The sequence below is a fragment of the Pseudophryne corroboree genome, chromosome 3, assembly GCF_028390025.1.
Source record: "Pseudophryne corroboree isolate aPseCor3 chromosome 3, aPseCor3.hap2, whole genome shotgun sequence".
NCBI lineage: Eukaryota > Metazoa > Chordata > Amphibia > Anura > Myobatrachidae > Pseudophryne > Pseudophryne corroboree.
Genome location: NC_086446.1, coordinates 232,263,434 through 232,283,229, shown reverse-complemented (window position 1 = coordinate 232,283,229; position 19,796 = coordinate 232,263,434). Strand labels below are relative to the sequence as shown.

Genomic DNA, 19,796 nt, shown 5'->3' with positions numbered 1-19,796 from the left:
CCCCAGTTCTCTCCCTAAGGTGGTGTCAGTGTTTCACCTGAACCAGCTTATTGTGGTGTCTTGCGCCTACTAGGGACTTGGAGGACTCCAAGTTGCTAGATGTGGTCAGGGCCCTGAAAATATAGGTTCCAGGACGGCTGGAGTCAGGAAAACTGACTTGCTGTTATCCTGTATGCACCCAACAAACTGGGTGCTCTTGCTTCTAAGCAGACTTTTGCTAGTTGGATGTGTAATACAATTCAGCTTGCACATTCTGTGGCAGGCCTGCCACAGCCAAAATATGTAAATGCCCATTCCACAAGGAAGGTGGGCTCATCTTGGGCGGCTGCCCGAGGGGTCTCGGCTTTACAACTTTGCCGAGCGGCTATTTAGTCAGGGGCAAACACGTTTGTAAAATCCTACAAATTTGATAACCTGGCTAAGGAGGACCTGGAGTTCTCTCATTCGGTGCTGCAGAGTCATCCGCACTCTCCCGCCCGTTTGGGAGCTTTGGTATAATCCCCATGGTCCTTTCAGGAACCCCAGCATCCACTAGGACGATAGAGAAAATAAGAATTTACTTACCGATAATTCTATTTCTCGGAGTCCGTATTGGATGCTGGGCGCCCATCCCAAGTGCGGATTATCTGCAATACTTGTACATAGTTACAAAAATCGGGTTATTATTGTTGTGAGCCATCTTTCAGAGGCTCCGCTGTTATCATACTGTTAACTGGGTTCAGATCACAGGTTGTACAGTGTGATTGGTGTGGCTGGTATGAGTCTTACCCGGGATTCATAAATCCTTCCTTATTGTGTACGCTCGTCCGGGCACAGTATCCTAACTGAGGCTTGGAGGAGGGTCATAGGGGGAGGAGCCAGTGCACACCACCTGATCCTAAAGCTTTACTTTTTGTGCCCTGTCTCCTGCGGAGCCGCTATTCCCCATGGTCCTTTCAGGAACCCCAGCATCCACTACGGACTCCGAGAAATAGAATTATCGGTAAGTAAATTCTTATTTTCTCTAACGTCCTAGTGGATGCTGGGGACTCCGTAAGGACCATGGGGAATAGACGGGCTCCGCAGGAGACTGGGCACTCTAAGAAAGATTTAGTACTACTGGTGTGCACTGGCTCCTCCCTCTATGCCCCTCCTCCAGACCTCAGTTAGAATCTGTGCCCGGAAGGAGCTGGGTGCATTTTAGTGAGCTCTCCTGAGCTTGCTATTAAGAAAGTATTTTAGTTAGGTTTTTTTATTTTCAGAGAGTTTCTGCTGGCAACAGACTCTCTGCTACGTGGGACTGAGGGGAGAGAAGCAAACCTACTAACTGCGGCTAGGTTGCGCTTCATTGGCTACTGGACACCATTAGCTCCAGAGGGATCGAACACAGGAACTTAACCTTGGTCGTCCGGAGCCGCGCCGCCGTCCCCCTCGCAGAGCCAGAAGACAGAAGTTGGCGGGTTGAAGCAAGAAGACGTCAAAATCGGCGGCAGAAGACTCCTGTCTTCATATGAGGTAGCGCACAGCACTGCAGCTGTACGCCATTGCTCCCACACTAACTCACAAACTCCGGTCACTGTAGGGTGCAGGGCGCAGGGGTGGGGGGGCGCCCTGGGCAGCAATTGAGTACCTCCTGGCAAAAAGCAGCATATATACAGCTGGGCACTGTAATATGCATAAGCCCCCGCCATTATTTTTACACAAAATCGCGGGACAGAAGCCTGCCGCTGAGGGGGCGGGGCTTCTTCCTCAGCACTCACCAGCGCCATTTTCTTTCCACAGCTCCACTGAGAGGAAGCTCCCCAGGCTCTCCCCTGCAGACTCACGGTAGAAAGAGGGTAAAAAGAGAGGGGGGGGCACATAAATTTAGCGCATTAATCATATATACAGCAGCTACTGGGTAAACACTAAGTTACTGTGTAATTCTTGGGTTATATAGCGCTGGGGTGTGTGCTGGCATACTCTCTCTCTGTCTCTCCAAAAGGCCTTGTGGGGGTCCTGTCCTCATATAGAGCATGTGTGTGTGGTGTGTCGGTACGCTTGTGTCGACATGTTTGACGAGGAGGGCTATGTGGAGGCAGAGCAGGTGCAGATGAATGACGTGTCTCCGCCGACACCTGATTGGATGGGTATGTGGAAGGTGTTAAATGATAATGTAAACTCCTTGCATAAAAGGATGGATAAAGCTGATGCCTTGGGACAGTCGGGGTCTCAGCCCATGCCTGATCCTACAGCGCAGAGGCCGTCAGGGTCTCAGAAGCGCCCACTATCCCAAATTGTTGACACAGATATCGACACGGATTCTGACTCCAGTGTCGATGGCGATGATGCAAAATTGCAGCCTAAAATGGCTAAAGCCATCCGCTACATGATTATAGCAATGAAGGATGTATTGCACATATCAGAGGTAAACCCTGTCCCTGACAAGAGGGTTTATATGTTTGGGGAGAAAAAGCAAGAGGTGACTTTTCCCCCTTCACATGAGTTAATTGAGTTATGTGAAGAAGTGTGGGATTCCCCTGATAGGAAAGTGCTGATTTCCAAAAGGTTACTTATGGCGTACCCTTTCCCGCCAACGGACAGGATGTGCTGGGAATCCTCCCCTAGGGTAGACAAAGCTTATCTAAGAAGGTGGCCCTGCCGTCACAGGATACGGCCTCCCTAAAGGATCCTGCGGATAGGAAGCAGGAAAGTATCCTGAAGTCTGTTTATACACATTCAGGTACTCTACTGAGGCCGGCAATTGCGTCGGCCTGGATGTGTAGTGCGGTAGCAGCATGGACAAGATAATCTGTCCGAGGAACTGGATACCTTGGACAAGGATACTATTTTACTGACCCTGGGGCATATAAAAGACGCTGTCCTATATATGAGGGATGCCCAGAGGGACATTTGCCTACCGGGCTCTAGAATAAATGCAATGTCAATTTCTGCCAGAAGGGTCCTGTGGACTCGGCAATGGACAGGTGATGCCGACTCCAAAAAGCACATGGAGGTTTTACCTTACAAGGGTGAGGAATTGTTTGGGGACGGTCTCTCGGACCTGGTTTCCACAGCTACGGCTGGGAAGTCAAATTTTTTGGCATATATTCCCTCACAGCCTAAGAAAGCACCGTATTACCAAATGCAGTCCTTTCGATCACAAAAAAGCAAGAAAGTCAGAGGTGCGTCCTTTCTTGCCAGAGGCAGGGGTAGAGGAAAGAAGCTGCACCATACAGCTAGTTCCCAGGAACAGAAGTCCTCTCCGGCTTCCGCTAAATCCACCGCATGACGCTGGGGCTCCACAGGTGGAGCCAGGAGCGGTGGGGGCGTGTCTCTGAAATTTCAGCCACCAGTGGGTTCGCTCACAGGTGGATCCCTGGGCTATACAGATTGTGTCTCAGGGATACAAGCTGGAATTCGAAGTGATGCCCCCTCACCGTTACCTCAAATCGGCCCTGCCAGCTTCCCCCATGGAACGGGAGGTAGTGTTAGCGGCAATTCACAAGTTATATCTCCAGCAGGTGGTGGTAAAGGTTCCCCTCCAACAGGGAAGGGGATACTATTCCACAATGTTTGTGGTACCGAAACCGGACGGTTCGGTCAGACCCATATTGAATTTAAAGTCCCTGAACATTTATCTGAAAAGATTCAAGTTCAAAATGGAATCGCTCAGAGCGGTCATTGCAAGCCTGGAAGAGGGGGATTTTATGGTGTCTCTGGACATCAAGGATGCTTACTTGTATGTCCCCATTTATCCACCTAATCAGGAGTACCTCAGATTTGTGGTACAGGACTGTCATTACCAATTCCAGACGTTGCCGTTTGGGCTCTCCACGGCACCGAGAATATTTACCAAGGTAATGGCGGAAATGAATGGTGCTCCTTCGAAAGCAAGGAGTCACAATTATCCCATACTTGGACGATCTCCTCATAAATGCGAGGTCCAGAGAGCAGTTGCTGATCAGCGTAGCACACTCTCAGGAAGTGTTGCAACAGCACGGCTGGATTCTGAATATCCCAAAGTCGCAGCTGATTCCTACGACGCGTCTTCCCTTTCTGGGCATGATTCTGTACACAGACCAGAAGATGGTGTTTCTCCTGGCGGAGAAGGCTCAGGAGCTCGTGACTCTAGTCAGAGACCTCTTAAAACCGAAGCAGGTGTCTGAGCATCACTGCACGCGAGTCCTGGGAAAGAAGGTGGCATCATACGAAGCCATTCCCTTCGGCAGGTTCCATGCGAGGATCTTTCAGTGGGATCTGTTGGACAAGTGGTCCGGATCGCATCTTCAGATGCATCGGCTGATCACCCTATCCCCCAGGGCCAGGGTGTCTCTTCTGTGGTGGCTGCAGAGTGCTCACCTTCTCGAGGGCCGCAGGTTCGGCATACAGGACTGGGTACTGGTGACCACGTATGCGAGCCTCCGAGGATGGGGGGCAGTCACTCAGGGAAGAAACTTCCAAGGGTTGTGGACAAGTCGGGAGGCTTGTCTGCACATAAATATCCTGGAACTAAGGGCCATATACAACGCCCTGAGTCAAGCGGAGCCTCTGCTTCACAACCAACCGGTGCTGATTCAGTCAGACAACATCACCACAGTGGCTCATGTAAACCGCCAGGGCGGCACAAGAAGCAGGGTGGCGAATGCAGAAGCCACCAGGATTCTTCGTTGGGTGGAGAATCACGTGCAAGCACTGTCAGCAGTGTTCATTCCGGGAGTGGACAACTGGGAAGCAGACTTCCTCAGCAGGCACGACCTCCACCCGGGAGAGTGGGGACTTCATCAAGAAGTCTTCATGCAGATTACAAATCGATGGGAACGGCCACAGGTGGACATGATGGCATCCCGCCTCAACAAAAAGCTAAAAAGGTATTGTGCCAGGTCAAGGGACCCTCAGGCGATAGCTGTGGACGCACTAGTGACACCGTGGGTGTTCCAGTCGGTCTATGTATTTCCTCCTCTTCCTCTCATACCCAAGGTGCTGAGAATCGTAAGAAAAAGAGGAGTGAGAACAATACTCATTGTTCCGGATTGGCCAAGAAGGACTTGGTACCCGGAACTGCAAGAAATGCTCACAGAGGACCCTTGGCCTCTGCCTCTCAGACAGGACCTGTTGCAACAGGGGCCCTGTCTGTTCCAAGACTTACCGCGGCTGCGTTTGACGACATGGCGGTTGAACGCCGGATCCTAGCAGAAAAAGGCATTTCGGCTGAAGTTATTCCTACGCTAATAAAGGCTAGGAAGGACGTGACAGCAAAACACTATCACCGTATATGGCGAAAATATGTTGCTTGGTGTGAGGCCAGGAAGGCCCCTACAGAGGAATTCCAGCTGGGCCGGTTCCTGCACTTCCTACAGTCTGGAGTGACTATGGGCTTGAAGTTGGGGTCCATAAAGGTCCAGATTTCAGCTCTATCCATTTTCTTTCAAAAAGAACTGGCTTCTCTTCCTGAGGTCCAGACGTTTGTTAAGGGAGTGCTGCATATTCAGCCCCCTTTTGTGCCAGCAGTGGCACTTTGGGATCTCAACGTGGTGTTGGGTTTCCTGAAATCCCACTGGTTTGAGCCACTTAAGACCGTGGAGCTAAAGTATCTCATGTGGAAGGTGGTCATGCTATTGGCCTTAACTTCGGCTAGGCGTGTCAGAATTGGCGGCTTTGTCATGTAAAAGCCCCTATCTGGTTTTCCATATGGACAGGGCAGAATTACGGACTCGTCCACAATTTCTGCCAAAGGTGGTGTCATCTTTTCATTTGAACCAACCTATTGTGGTGCCTGTGGCTACTCGTGACTTGGAGGATTCCAAGTTGCTTGATGTAGTCAGGGCTTTGAAGATTTATGTGGCCAGAACGGCTGGAGTCAGGAAAACTGACTCGCTGTTTATCCTGTATGCATCCAACAAGCTGGGTGCTCCTGCTTCAAAGCAAACTATTGCTCGCTGGATCTGTAACACGATTCAGCAGGCTCATTCTGCGGTGGGATTGCCGCATCCAAAATCAATAAAGGCCCATTCCACTAGGAAAGTGGGCTCTTCTTGGGCGGCTGCGCGAGGGGTCTCGGCATTACAGCTTTGCCGAGCAGCTACTTGGTCGGGTTCAAACACATTTTCAAAATTCTACAAGTTTGATACCCTGGCTGAGGAGGACCTTGTGTTTGCCCATTCGGTGCTGCAGAGTCATCCGCACTCTCCCGCCCGTTTGGGAGCTTTGGTATAATCCCCATGGTCCTTACGGAGTCCCCAGCATCCACTAGGACGTTAGAGAAAATAAGATTTTACTCACCGGTAAATCTATTTCTCGTAGTCCGTAGTGGATGCTGGGCGCCCGTCCCAAGTGCGGACTTAATGCAATACGTGTATATAGTTATTGCTTAATAAAGGGTTATGGTTATATTATGTTGGCATCTGTGGTTGATGCTTGGTGGTTGTTCATACTGTTAACTGGGTATGTTATCACAAGTTATACGGTGTGATTGGTGTGGCTGGTACCCTGGATTCCAAAATCCTTTCCTTGTAATGTCGGCTCTTCCGGGCACAGTTTCCTTAACTGAGGTCTGGAGGAGGGGCATTGAGGGAGGAGCCAGTGCACACCAGTAGTACTAAATCTTACTTAGAGTGCCCAGTCTCCTGCGGAGCCCGTCTATTCCCCATGGTCCTTACGGAGTCCCCAGCATCCACTACGGACTACGAGAAATAGAGTATTTTACGGTGAGTAAAATCTTGTTTTTTTTTGCCAGCAATTCAAAATACTACAAACATTAAAATCATATTTCAGGAAATAAAAGGAAGTAGTAGTATTCCTTATGAAACATCACCTAGATTAAATGTTTTAATGTGTAGAAATGTATCTTCAACCTATATCACCAAGTCCAGGAATTTGTACTCTTTCTGTCTAATTTTGCTATAAATTGTAAAATGATGTTGTTGCAGCTGCTTTAGTATAAAAAAAATAATTCCTATGTTCCTTTCCATGCAAGAGAATATCATCTGTGTGTCTTGACCATTAGGAGTCGGTGCTACCATGAGTAATGCCATGCAGAACAAAGAAAATACAGGTGCACACTCTAAGATCAAAGAGTTTAATATTTTCTAAAGTGTGGGTATGTAGAAGTGGAGATTCAGATTTGACTTATTTATCTAGCACCTTGAGGATAATAGCTAGAATCTGGTTGCTATGGGCAACATCCCCACTTCTATATACCCACACTTTAGTAAGTATACCCCATGAATACGGATTATAAGTTAAGTTACTGATTATTCCAGTTAACACTGAGTATAAATAAGATTCCTGGCATGCCCACCTGTCACATTATGGTGAACCTCATCAGGTGGGTCCCTAACATCTCTAATACTGACACATTATTTAAATTTATCAAGGATTTGCATATAATAGTGCCCATTCTAACAAGGCAGGATCTATGTTCTTCCGTACCCATCAAAAGGTAGTGTACCTTTTGTCACAGCCCTTTAACTGCTGGCTAGGTGTGATGATGAATAGATCGCAGTTATAGTACGTGTGGATAGCCAGGGTTTCCCCCCAACCGCAATGGATTCAGAGAAAAGGGTTAAAAGTATAATAATTCAGTTTCACAATCAGATCTTCACATGCTAGATGCTGAAATGCATAAATGACTAATCTGGTTTTCTTTATGCATTATTGCATTTGTACATGTTGTCTTTTTTTTTTTTCTTCTCTCCTGTAGTTAACGAGTACCCCGTGCTTAAAGCAGATGGCATCAAGTATATTATGTTTTTCAGGAATCAGGTAACTGGCAGTGTGATTTATTCTGTATGTATATTGACTAACAGAATACCGCTCCTGTTGAATGTGCAGGGTCATGTATTACAGCCCTTCTGCATCAAAACAAATTAATCCAGGTCTTGCATGCAGTGTAAAGTTATTTACTAGGATGTGTATGTTAACTGGTTACCCAGCGTGTGTGTGCGTTTCATTTTCAGTACAGACTGTACGGTATGGCCTGTTACATCATAAGGGCTTATTTTTTGTATATATTGCATACTGTATCCTCAGTATGGTTTTTAGATAGATATGTCCTTATACATCTCAATACACCACGCAGCGGGAGATGCCTGGCGTGAGTGAATTGGCATTTCCCGTGTAACTCCGCTAGCTTCGGACATCCTTTTTTGCAGAAAATGTGTCTTACTCTCATTGTTGTGCGTCCTATTCGCATAAGCAGCTTGTGCTGATTGAAATTATATTCAGCATGCCTATATTCTTTGTGCATGCAAAATGGTTCGGGCAGTATGAATGGTGTAATGGTTAGCATTACTGCCTCACAGCGCTGAGGTCACTGGTTCAGTTCCCACCATGGCCCTAACTGTGGCGTTTGTATATTCTCCCCATACTTGCGTGGGTTTCCCCCCGGTGCTCCGGTTTCCTCAGACAATCCAAAAGTATACTGGTAGGTTGATTTGCTCCAAACAAGATTAACCCTAGCGTGAGTGTGTGTACATGTGGTAGGGAATATAGATTGTAAGCTCTACTGGGGCAGGGACTGATGTGAATGGCCAAAATATTCTATGTAAAGCGCTGTGGAATATGTGTGCACTATATAAAAACCACTTCTTCTTTTTGCCTTTTTAAACTGTTTTTCTCTGACGTCCTAAGTGGATGCTGGGGACTCCGTCAGGACGATGGGGATTAGCGCCTCCGCAGGAGACAGGGCACAAAAGTAAAAGCTTTAGGACTAGGTGGTGTGCACTGGCTCCTCCCCCTATGACCCTCCTCCAAGCCTCAGTTAGGTTTTTGTGCCCGGCCGAGAAGGGTGCAATCTAGGTAGCTCTCCTGAGCTGCTTAGAATAAAAGTATAGACTTAGGTTTTTTTATTTTCAGTGAGTCCTGCTGGCAACAGGCTCACTGCATCGAGGGACTAAGGGGAGAAGAAGCGAACTCACCTGCGTGCAGAGTGGATTGGGCTTCTTGGCTACTGGACATTAGCTCCAGAGGGACGATCACAGGCCTAGCCATGGATGGGTCCCGGAGCCGCGCCGCCGGCCCCCTTACAGAGCCAGAAGAGTGAAGAGGTCCAGAAATCGGCGGCAGAAGGCATCTTGTCTTCAAGAAAGGTAGCGCACAGCACTGCAGCTGTGCGCCATTGCTCTCAGCACACTTCACACTCCGGTCACTGAGGGTGCGGGGCGCTGGGGGGGGCGCCCTGAGACGCAATGAAAACACTATTTATGGTAAAAAATACATCACATATAGCTCCTGGGCTATATGGATGTATTTAACCCCTGCCATTTTACCTCATAAAAAGCGGGAGAAAGGCCGCCGTGAAGGGGGCGGAGCCTATCTCCTCAGCACACAAGCGCCATTTTCCCTCACAGCTCCGCTGGAAGGACGTCTCCCTGACTCTCCCCTGCAGTCCTGCACTACAGAAACAGGGTAAAAAAGAGAGGGGGGGGCACTAATTTGGTATATAAAAACATATATAGCAGCTATAAGGGAGAAACACTTATTTATAAGGTTGTCCCTATACATATATAGCGCTCTGGTGTGTGCTGGCAAACTTCCCCTCTGTCTCCCCAAAGGGCTAGTGGGGTCCTGTCCTCTATCAGAGCATTCCCTGTGTGTGTGCTGTGTGTCGGTACGCGTGTGTCGACATGTATGAGGAGGAAAATGGTGTGGAGGCGGAGCAATTGCCTGTATTAGTGATGTCACCCCCTAGGGAGTCGACACCTGACTGGATGGTCTTATTTAAGGAATTACGTGATAGTGTCAGCACTTTACAAAAAACTGTTGACGACATGAGACAGCCGGCAAGTCAGTTAGTGCCTGTCCAGGCGTCTCAAACACCGTCAGGGGCTCTAAAGCGCCCATTACCTCAGTCGGTCGACACAGACACAGACACGGACACTGACTCCAGTGTCGACGGTGAAGAAACAAACGTATTTTCCAGTAGGGCCACACGTTACATGATCACGGCAATGAAGGAGGCTTTGCATATTTCTGATACTACAAGTACCACAAAAAAGGGTATTATGTGGGGTGTGAAAACTACCCGTAGTTTTTCCTGAATCAGAAGAATTAAATGAAGTGTGTGATGATGCGTGGGTCTCCCCCGATAAAAAATTGCTGATATCTAAGAAATTATTGGCATTATACCCTTTCCCGCCAGAAGTTAGGGGGCGTTGGGAAACACCCCCTAGGGTGGATAAGGCACTCACACGCTTATCAAAACAAGTGGCGTTACCGTCTCCTGATACGGCCGCCCTCAAGGAGCCAGTTGATAGGAAGCTGGAAAATGTCCTAAAAAGTATATACACACATACTGGTGTTATACTGCGACCAGCGATTGCCTCAGCCTGGATGTGCAGCGCTGGGGTGGCGTGGTCGGAGTCCCTGACTGAAAATATTGATACCCTTGACAGGGACAGTATTTTATTGACTATAGAGCGTTTAAAAGATGCGTTTCTATATATGCGTGATGCACAGAGGGATATTTGCACCCTGGCATCAAGAGTAAGTGCGATGTCCATTTCTGCCAGAAGATGTTTATGGACACGACAGTGGTCAGGTGATGCGGATTCCAAACGGCACATGGAAGTATTGCCGTATAAAGGGGAGGAGTTATTTGGGGCCGGTCTTTCGGACCTGGTGGCCACGGCAACAGCTGGAAAATCCACCTTTTTACCCCAACTCACCTCTCAGCAGAAAAAGACACCGTCTTTTCAGCCTCAGTCCTTTCGTCCCCATAAGGGCAAGCGGGCAAAAGGCCAGTCCTATCTGCCCCGGGGTAGAGGAAAGGGAAAAAGACTGCAGCAGACAGCCTCTTCCCAGGAACAGAAGCCCTCCACCGCTTCTGCCAAGTCCTCAGCATGACGCTGGGGCCTTACAAGCGGACTCAGGTGCGGTGGGGGGTCGTCTCAAGAGTTTCAGCGCGCAGTGGGCTCACTCGCAAGTGGACCCCTGGATCCTACAGGTAGTATCCCAGGGGTACAGATTGGAATTCGAGACGTCTCCCCCTCGCAGGTTCCTGAAGTCTGCTTTACCAACGTCTCCCTCCGACAGGGAGGCAGTATTGGAAGCAATTCACAAGCTGTATTCCCAGCAGGTGATAATCAAAGTACCCCTCCTACAACAGGGAAAGGGGTATTATTCCACACTATTTGTGGTACCGAAGCCAGACGGCTCGGTGAGACCTATTCTAAATCTGAAATCTTTGAACACTTACATACAAAGGTTCAAATTCAAGATGGAGTCACTCAGAGCAGTGATAGCGAACCTGGAAGAAGGGGACTATATGGTGTCCCTGGACATCAAGGATGCTTACCTTCATGTCCCAATTTGCCCTTCTCACCAAGGGTACCTCAGGTTCGTAGTACAGAACTGTCATTATCAGTTTCAGACGCTGCCGTTTGGATTGTCCACGGCACCCCGGGTCTTTACCAAGGTAATGGCCGAAATGATGATTCTTCTTCGAAGAAAAGGCGTCTTAATTATCCCTTACTTGGACGATCTCCTGATAAGGGCAAAGTCCAGGGAACAGTTGGAGGTCGGAGTAGCACTATCTCGGGTACTGCTACAACAGCACGGGTGGATTCTAAATATTCCAAAATCGCAGCTGATCCCGACGACACGTCTGCTGTTCCTAGGGATGATTCTGGACACAGTCCAGAAAAAGGTGTTTCTCCCGGAGGAGAAAGCCAGGAAGTTATCCGAGCTAGTCAGGAACCTCCTAAAACCAGGAAAAGTGTCAGTGCATCATTGCACAAGGGTCCTGGGAAAAATGGTGGCTTCTTACGAAGCGATTCCATTCGGCAGATTTCACGCAAGAACTTTTCAGTGGGATCTGCTGGACAAATGGTCCGGATCGCATCTTCAGATGCATCAGCGGATAACCTTGTCTCCGAGGACAAGGGTGTCTCTCCTGTGGTGGCTGCAGAGTGCTCATCTACTAGAGGGCCGCAGATTCGGCATTCAGGATTGGATCCTGGTGACCACGGATGCCAGCCTGAGAGGCTGGGGAGCAGTCACACAGGGAAGAAATTTCCAGGGAACGTGGTCAAGTCTAGAGACTTCTCTCCACATAAATATACTGGAGCGAAGGGCAATTTACAATGCTCTATGTCTAGCAAGACCTCTGCTTCAAGGTCAGCCGGTGCTGATCCAGTCGGACAACATCACGGCAGTCGCCCACGTAAACAGACAGGGCGGCACAAGAAGCAGGAGGGCAATGGCAGAAGCTGCAAGGATTCTTCGCTGGGCGGAAAATCATGTGATAGCACTGTCTCAGCAGTGTTCATTCCGGGAGTGGACAACTGGGAAGCAGACTTCCTCAGCAGGCACGACCTCCACCCGGGAGAGTGGGGACTTCACACGGAAGTCTTCCACATGATTGTGAACCATTGGGAAAAACCAAAGGTGGACATGATGGCGTCCCGCCTCAACAAAAAACTGGACAGGTATTGCGCCAGGTCAAGGGACCCTCAGGCAATAGCTGTGGACGCTCTGGTAACACCGTGGGTGTACCAGTCAGTGTATGTGTTCCCTCCTCTTCCTCTCATACCCAAGGTACTGAGAATTATAAGACGGAGAGGAGTAAGAACTATACTCGTGGCTCCGGATTGGCCAAGGAGGACTTGGTACCCGGAACTTCAAGAGATGCTCACAGAGGACCCATGGCCTCTGCCGTTAAGAAGGGACTTGCTTCAGCAAGGACCCTGTCTGTTCCAAGACTTACCGCGGCTGCGTTTGACGGCATGGCGGTTGAACGCCGGATCCTAAGGGAAAAAGGCATTCCGGAAGAGGTCATACCTACCCTGGTCAAAGCCAGGAAGGAGGTGACCGCACAACATTATCACCGCATTTGGCGAAAATATGTTGCGTGGTGTGAGGCCAGGAAGGCCCCCACGGAGGAATTTCAACTCGGTCGATTCCTGCATTTCCTGCAAACAGGAGTGTCTATGGGCCTCAAATTGGGGTCCATTAAGGTTCAAATTTCGGCCCTGTCGATTTTCTTCCAGAAAGAATTGGCTTCAGTTCCTGAAGTCCAGACATTCGTCAAGGGAGTACTGCATATACAACCCCCTTTTGTGCCTCCAGTGGCACCGTGGGATCTCAACGTAGTTCTGGGATTCCTCAAATCACATTGGTTTGAACCGCTCAAATCTGTGGATTTGAAATATCTCACATGGAAAGTGACCATGCTGTTGGCCCTGGCCTCGGCCAGGCGAGTGTCAGAATTGGCGGCTTTGTCTCACAAAAGCCCATATCTGATTTTCCATTCGGACAGGGCAGAACTGCGGACTCGTCCCCAGTTTCTCCCTAAGGTGGTGTCAGCGTTTCACCTGAACCAACCTATTGTGGTGCCTGCGGCTACTAGGGACTTGGAGGACTCCAAGTTGCTAGACGTTGTCAGGGCCCTAAAAATATATATTTCCAGGACGGCTGGAGTCAGGAAAACTGACTCGCTGTTTATCCTGTATGCACCCAACAAGCTGGGTGCTCCTGCTTCTAAGCAGACGATTGCTCGTTGGATTTGTAGTACAATTCAGCTTGCACATTCTGTGGCAGGCCTGCCACAGCCAAAATCTGTAAATGCCCATTCCACAAGGAAGGTGGGCTCATCTTGGGCGGCTGCCCGAGGGGTCTCGGCTTTACAACTTTGCCGAGCTGCTACTTGGTCAGGGGCAAACACGTTTGCAAAATTCTACAAATTAGATACCCTGGCTGAGGAGGACCTGGAGTTCTCTCATTCGGTGCTGCAGAGTCATCCGCACTCTCCCGCCCGTTTGGGAGCTTTGGTATAATCCCCATGGTCCAGACGGAGTCCCCAGCATCCACTTAGGACGTCAGAGAAAATAAGAATTTACTTACCGATAATTCTATTTCTCGTAGTCCGTAGTGGATGCTTGGCGCCCATCCCAAGTGCGGATTGTCTGCAATACTTGTACATAGTTATTGTTACAAAAATCGGGTTATTATTGTTGTGAGCCATCTTTTCAGAGGCTCCTCTGTTATCATGCTGTTAACTGGGTTCAGATCACAAGTTGTACAGTGTGATTGGTGTGGCTGGTATGAGTCTTACCCGAGATTCAAAATCTTTCCTTATTGTGTACGCTCGTCCGGGCACAGTATCCTAACTGATGCTTGGAGGAGGGTCATAGGGGGAGGAGCCAGTGCACACCACCTAGTCCTAAAGCTTTTACTTTTGTGCCCTGTCTCCTGCGGAGCCGCTAATCCCCATGGTCCTGACGGAGTCCCCAGCATCCACTACGGACTACGAGAAATAGAATTATCGGTAAGTAAATTCTTATTTTTTTTTTATTTTTTTTTATTTTTTTTTTACCCAACCCTGACGTGCAGGGAGGCTAGAATGTAAGTGGATACATCTGTATCGCACAGATTTCCAAGTTTTGGTTTCACTTCTGATTGACAATAAATTGCAGTCTATCCCGGCCTAATATGCTGAAAATCTATACTGTGGTCAGTTTACTCCTATGGTTACATTATTTTCTTTTATTAGGTTCCTAAAGAGCAGCTGCTAGCAACGATTCCTCTCCTGATCACTCATTTGCAGGCAGAGAGTATTGTGGTTCACACATATGCAGCACATGCACTGGAGAGGTTATTCACTATGCGAGGGGGCTCATCCAATGCTACCCTGTAAGTGCCTGTTTGCTGACCTTTATTTCTCTCTATGATACAGCTGAATAATCTCTATGGAATCTGCCTGTTTCTCTAGTTCGGTATTAGATGAGGGTGGTAATAGCTCTGAGACCAGTGTCTGCAATAGATGGTTGGGTAAACAAATGTCCAATGCAGTGCGATTGTCCACCATATTAGCTTCTTTTCATCATTAGATAGTGAAGTCTGCATATTTGTTAAAGCTATTCTACAGTCTTTATTTCACGTACTTAAGCGAAACATGATGCAACTCCCAGACCATCACCACTTAGGCACGATTGTAGAATAATGGAAAAGTAAGACATGTGAGTCTTCCTCACTGCAAGCCCTCCTCATTGAGACAGGGATGGTGCTTGTAATCTAGCTCTAATGTGGCTGGCTTAGTCCTCCCCCAACCCCTTCATTTTTCAGGGTGTATATATATTTTTAGTTTCTTATGCAAGACAAGCCTGAGTACCTTTAAGGGGCAGGTTCATCTGCTGGTGAGAAATATGAAAAACCCCGGAGGGTTTTGGTATTCAATTGCGGGACTGACAATGTACGTATAGAAATCACTGCTTATTTCTCTTACGTCCTAGAGGATACTGGGGTTCCATTTAGTACCATGGTGTATAGATGGATCCACTAGGAGCCATGGGCACGTTAAGAATTTGATAGTGTGGGCTGGCACCTCCCTCTTTGCCCCTCCTACCAGACTCAGTTTAGAAAATGTGCCCGGAGGAGCCGGTCACACTTATGGAAGCACCTGAAGAGTTTTCTGCATTTATTTTATATGTTTGTTATTTTCAGGCAGGGCTGGTTGGCACCAGCCAGCCTGCTTCGTGGGACTTAGGGGGGAGGGGGGAATGGCCCAACCTCTTGAAGGGTTAATGGTCCTGTTTCACACTGACAGGACACAGCTCCTGAAGGAACTATTCGCAAGCACCACCACGACTAGTGTACATTCCCCCAGCATGCCATCACCCCTAACAGAGCCATAAGAATTTAGAGTGGGGAGTACTAAGCTGCCGTCCCAACTAGCGGGTCGCCGGCCATTATGGCGGCATGAGGGTACGGAGACGCGCGGCTTCTAACCGAGGCAGAATGCGTCTCCAGACACAGTACACAGCTGCGTCTCAGTACACTGTGCACAGTAACCACACTGGCAAAAACAGCCTTAAAACACCAGCGCCATTTTCCCTCTGCAATGGACACAGACGCTGACTGACAGGGACGCCGAGCTCCTCCGGAGAGACTCCAGATTTCCTCAGCGGTACCAGGGGGTTATAGCAGGGGGGGAGCAATTATTAGTGTACTAAGTCCCCTATCAGGGTACTTATTCTGCGACCCAGCTAAGCTTGGCATTAGCGATAAGGGCGCGGTGGGGACTGGCTCCAAATAACTGTGTCTCCCTGAAGGGCTCTTTGTGGGTTAGTTGTTTGTGGGTTGTTAATTGTGGGAGGGGGGGTGGGGTGCTACTCTGTCATAGGGTATAGAGGCTCTTATAGAAGCTTTCAGAGATGTTCTGCAGATTCCTGATGAGGTGACAAGAGGAGTGTTCGGAATCTTATTTTAATGTAAAAAAGAAGTCCTCAGTCACTTTTCCTGTGTCAAAGGAATTGAATACCATGTTTGAAGAACCGTGGGTTAATACTGATAAGAAATTTAAATTTTTTAAAAGGTTGCTCTCATCTTTTCCTTTTCCCCTAGAGCACAGGTTTTCAAACTCGGTCCTCAGGACCCCACACGGTGCATGTTTTGCAGGTCTCCTCACAGAATCACAAGTGACATAATTAGCTTCACCTGTGGACCTTTTAAAATGTGTCAGTGAGTAATTAATACACCTGTGCACTTGCTGGGTTACCTGCAAAACATGCACCATGTGGGGTCCTGAGGACCGAGTTTGAGAACCACTGCCCTAGAGGATAGGAAAAAATGGGAAAATCCACCGATAGTGGACGCATCAGTCTCTAGGCTGTCACGAAAAATTGTATTGCCTGTCCCTGGTGCAGCCTCTCTAAAAGACACGGCTGATCGTACAATTGAGACTACACTCAAATCATTGTACACTGCTGCTGGGGTGGCCCAGAGACCTACTATTGCATGTACTGTACGTGGATCACATAAGCCATTGCTAAATGGTCAGGTAGCCTAATTGAGGGGTTAGATTCCTTCTCTAGGGGGGGATGATTTACTCCTGCAGCATATACAAGACTCTACGAACTTTATGGTGGAAGCCATAAAAGAGATTTGTTTGCTTTATTGCACGCACCACCGCTATGGCAGTGTCGGCACGCAGGGGCTTGTGGCTACGCCAGTGGACTGCTGATGCGGACTCCAGGAAAGTCATGGAAGGCCTACCATTCACAGGAGAGTCTTTGTTTGGAGACGAACTAGACCACAGGTTCTCAAACTCGGTCCTCAGGACCCCACACGGTGCATGTTTTGCAGGTCTCCTCACAGAATCACAAGTGAAATAATTAACTCCACCTGTGGACCTTTTAAAATGTGTCCGTGATTAATTAATACACCTGTGCACCTGCTGGGTTACCTACAAAACATGCACTGTGTGGGGTCCTGAGGACCGAGTTTGAGAACCACTGAACTAGACAAATGGATCTCCAAAGCTACTGCGGGTAAATCTACGTATCTTCCTTCTGCAGCTCCCCCAGCCAGGAAAGCTTATTCAGCTTCAAATTTACAGTCATTTCGGACAGCCAAGTTTCAGGGAAGATCCGGAGGTGCTTCTACGGCCTCCAGAGGCGCAAGAGGTAAACCACGCACACCAGCAACTGCAGGTGCTCAGGAACAGAGCTCAGGCTCTGCTTCCACAAAGCCTTCAGCATGATGGTGGACCAGGTGGGAGCCCGACTAAATTTCAATCACATCTAGGCAAGTTCGTGCCGGGATCCCTGGGTCATCTTATTTCCCAGGGCTGTACACTGGAGTTCCAAGATTCTTCAAATCAGGCTTACCAGCTTCACAAGAGGCAAGTATAACTTTACAGCAGGCCATCCAAAAACTGGTGCAGACTCAAGTCATTGTTCCAGTTCCAACTCATCTGCACAACAAGGGGTACTATTCCAACTTGTTTGTAGTGCCGAAACCGGACGGTTCAGTACTACCAATTCAGAACCTCAAGTTCTTGAACCCGTTCTTAAGAGTGTTCAAGACGGAGTCTCTGAAAGCGGTGATCTAAGATCTAGAGAAAGGGGAATTCCTAGTGTCTCTGGATATCAAGGATGCGTACCTTCACATTCCGATCTGACCGCCTCATCAGGCTTATCTACGGTTTGCGCTGCAGGACTTTCACTACTAGTTCCAGGCCCTGCCATTTGGTCTCTTCACAGCACCGAGGGTGTTCACCAAAGTGATGGCAGAGATGATGTTTATACTCCGCAAGCAGGGAGTGAACATAATTCTGTACCTGGACGATCTTCTGATAAAGGCGCCGTCCAGGGAGAGGTTGCGGGACAGCATTGGTCTCTTAACCAAACTTCTCCAGGATCACGGGTGGATTCTGAACCTTCCGAAATTTCACCTAGAGCCAACACGGAGGCTCCCATTCCTGGGAATGATACTGGACACGGAATCGCAGAAATTGTTCCTTCCGTTGGAAAAGGCATTGGTAATCCAGTCAATTATTCAGGATGTCCAGAAGCCAACCCGGATATTGGTGCATTTATGCATTCGCCTTCTGAGAAAATGGTGGCCTCTTACGAGGCGATTCAATACGGAAGGTTTTCACGCAAGACCCTTCCAGCTCGATCTGTTGGACAAATGGTCCGGATCGCATCTTCACGTGCACCAAGGCCAGGATCTCCCTTCTGTGGTGTCAACAGATTTCTCACCTCATGGAGGGTCGGAATTCAGGACTGGATCCTGTTAACCACGGATCGCAAGCCTCAGAGGTTGGGGAGCAGTCACCCAGGGGAGACAGTTTCAAGGAAGATAGTCAAGTCAGGAAGTCATCCTTCCAATCAACATTCTGGAACTCAGGGCCCTATACAGCGCCCTTCTGCAGGCCTCTTATCTTCACGCTCGGGCCATTCAGGTCAAGTCGGACAGTGTGACGGCAGTGACGTACATAAACCATCAGGGCGTAACGAAAAAGCAGAGCAGCAATGTCAGAGATGTCAAGAATTCTCCTCTGGGCAGAAATAAAACGCTATGGTGTGGTCAGTGGTCTTCATTCTGGGAGTAGACAACTTGGAAGCAGACTTCCTCAGCAGACAGGACCTGCACCTGTGGCAGTGGGGCCTTCACCCGGAAGTGTTCAGGTGCTTGACATGTTGGTGGGGATATCTACAAATCAACATGATGGCCTCACGTCTCAACAAGAAGCTCAAGCGGTATTGTTCCAGGTCGTGAGACCCACAGGCAGTGGCGGTAGACGCTCTACGACTCCATGGGTCTATCAGATGTACGTGTTTCCTCCACTTTCTCTGTTCCCAAGAATTCTCAAAAGAATAAAAAGGGAAAAGGTTCAAGCAATACTCATTGCTCCGGACTGGCCACGAAGGGCCTTGTACGCGGACATTCTGTAGATGCTCCTTGAAGATCCGTGGCCTCTACCTCTTCGCAAAGATCTTCTGCAACAGGGCCCATTCATCTATCAGGACTTACCGCGGCTACGTTTGATGGCATGGAAGTTGAATATCTGATTCTAGCCAGAAGAAGGATCCCTAACAAGGTTATTCCAACTATGATCCAAGCCGGGAAGGGGGTAACGTCTAAACATTTCCACCATATTGGGAAGAAATACATCTCTTGGTGTGAGAGCTGAACTTATTCTGCGGTCGACTTTCATCTGGGACGTTTCCTGCTTTTTCTGCAGGCAGGTGTGGATGTGGGCCTATGTCTGGGCTCCATAAAAGTCCAGGTTTCGGCCTTGTCCATTTTCATTTAAAAACAATTGGCTTCTCTCCCTGAGGTCTAGATGTTTTTGAAAGGTGTTCTGCGCATCCAACCTCCCTTTGTGCCTCCCACGGCACCTTGGGATCTCAATTTGGTGCTGCAGTTCCTCCAATCAGACTGGTTTGAACCATTACAGGAGGTGGACGTAAAATATTTTACGTGGAAGACCGTCACACTGTTGGCCTTGGCTTCAGCAAGACGTGTGTCGGAGCTGGTGGCTTTGTCTCACAAGAGCCCCTATTTAATTTTCCATGCGGACAGAGCTGAACTCAGAAATCGTCAGCAATTTC

General features: G+C 48.6%; 1 protein-coding gene across 2 annotated transcripts in view; it reads left to right on the top strand.

Moving 5' to 3' along the window:
- Positions 1-19,796, top strand: part of CSE1L (chromosome segregation 1 like) — a 238,785-nt gene that overhangs the window by 147,044 nt on the left and 71,945 nt on the right. For both annotated transcript variants that reach the window (XM_063958891.1, XM_063958892.1), the window contains exons 15-16: positions 7,661-7,722; positions 14,450-14,589. In XM_063958891.1, the coding sequence (XP_063814961.1) occupies positions 7,661-7,722; positions 14,450-14,589 (202 nt within the window). The remainder of the gene's footprint in view (positions 1-7,660; positions 7,723-14,449; positions 14,590-19,796) is intronic.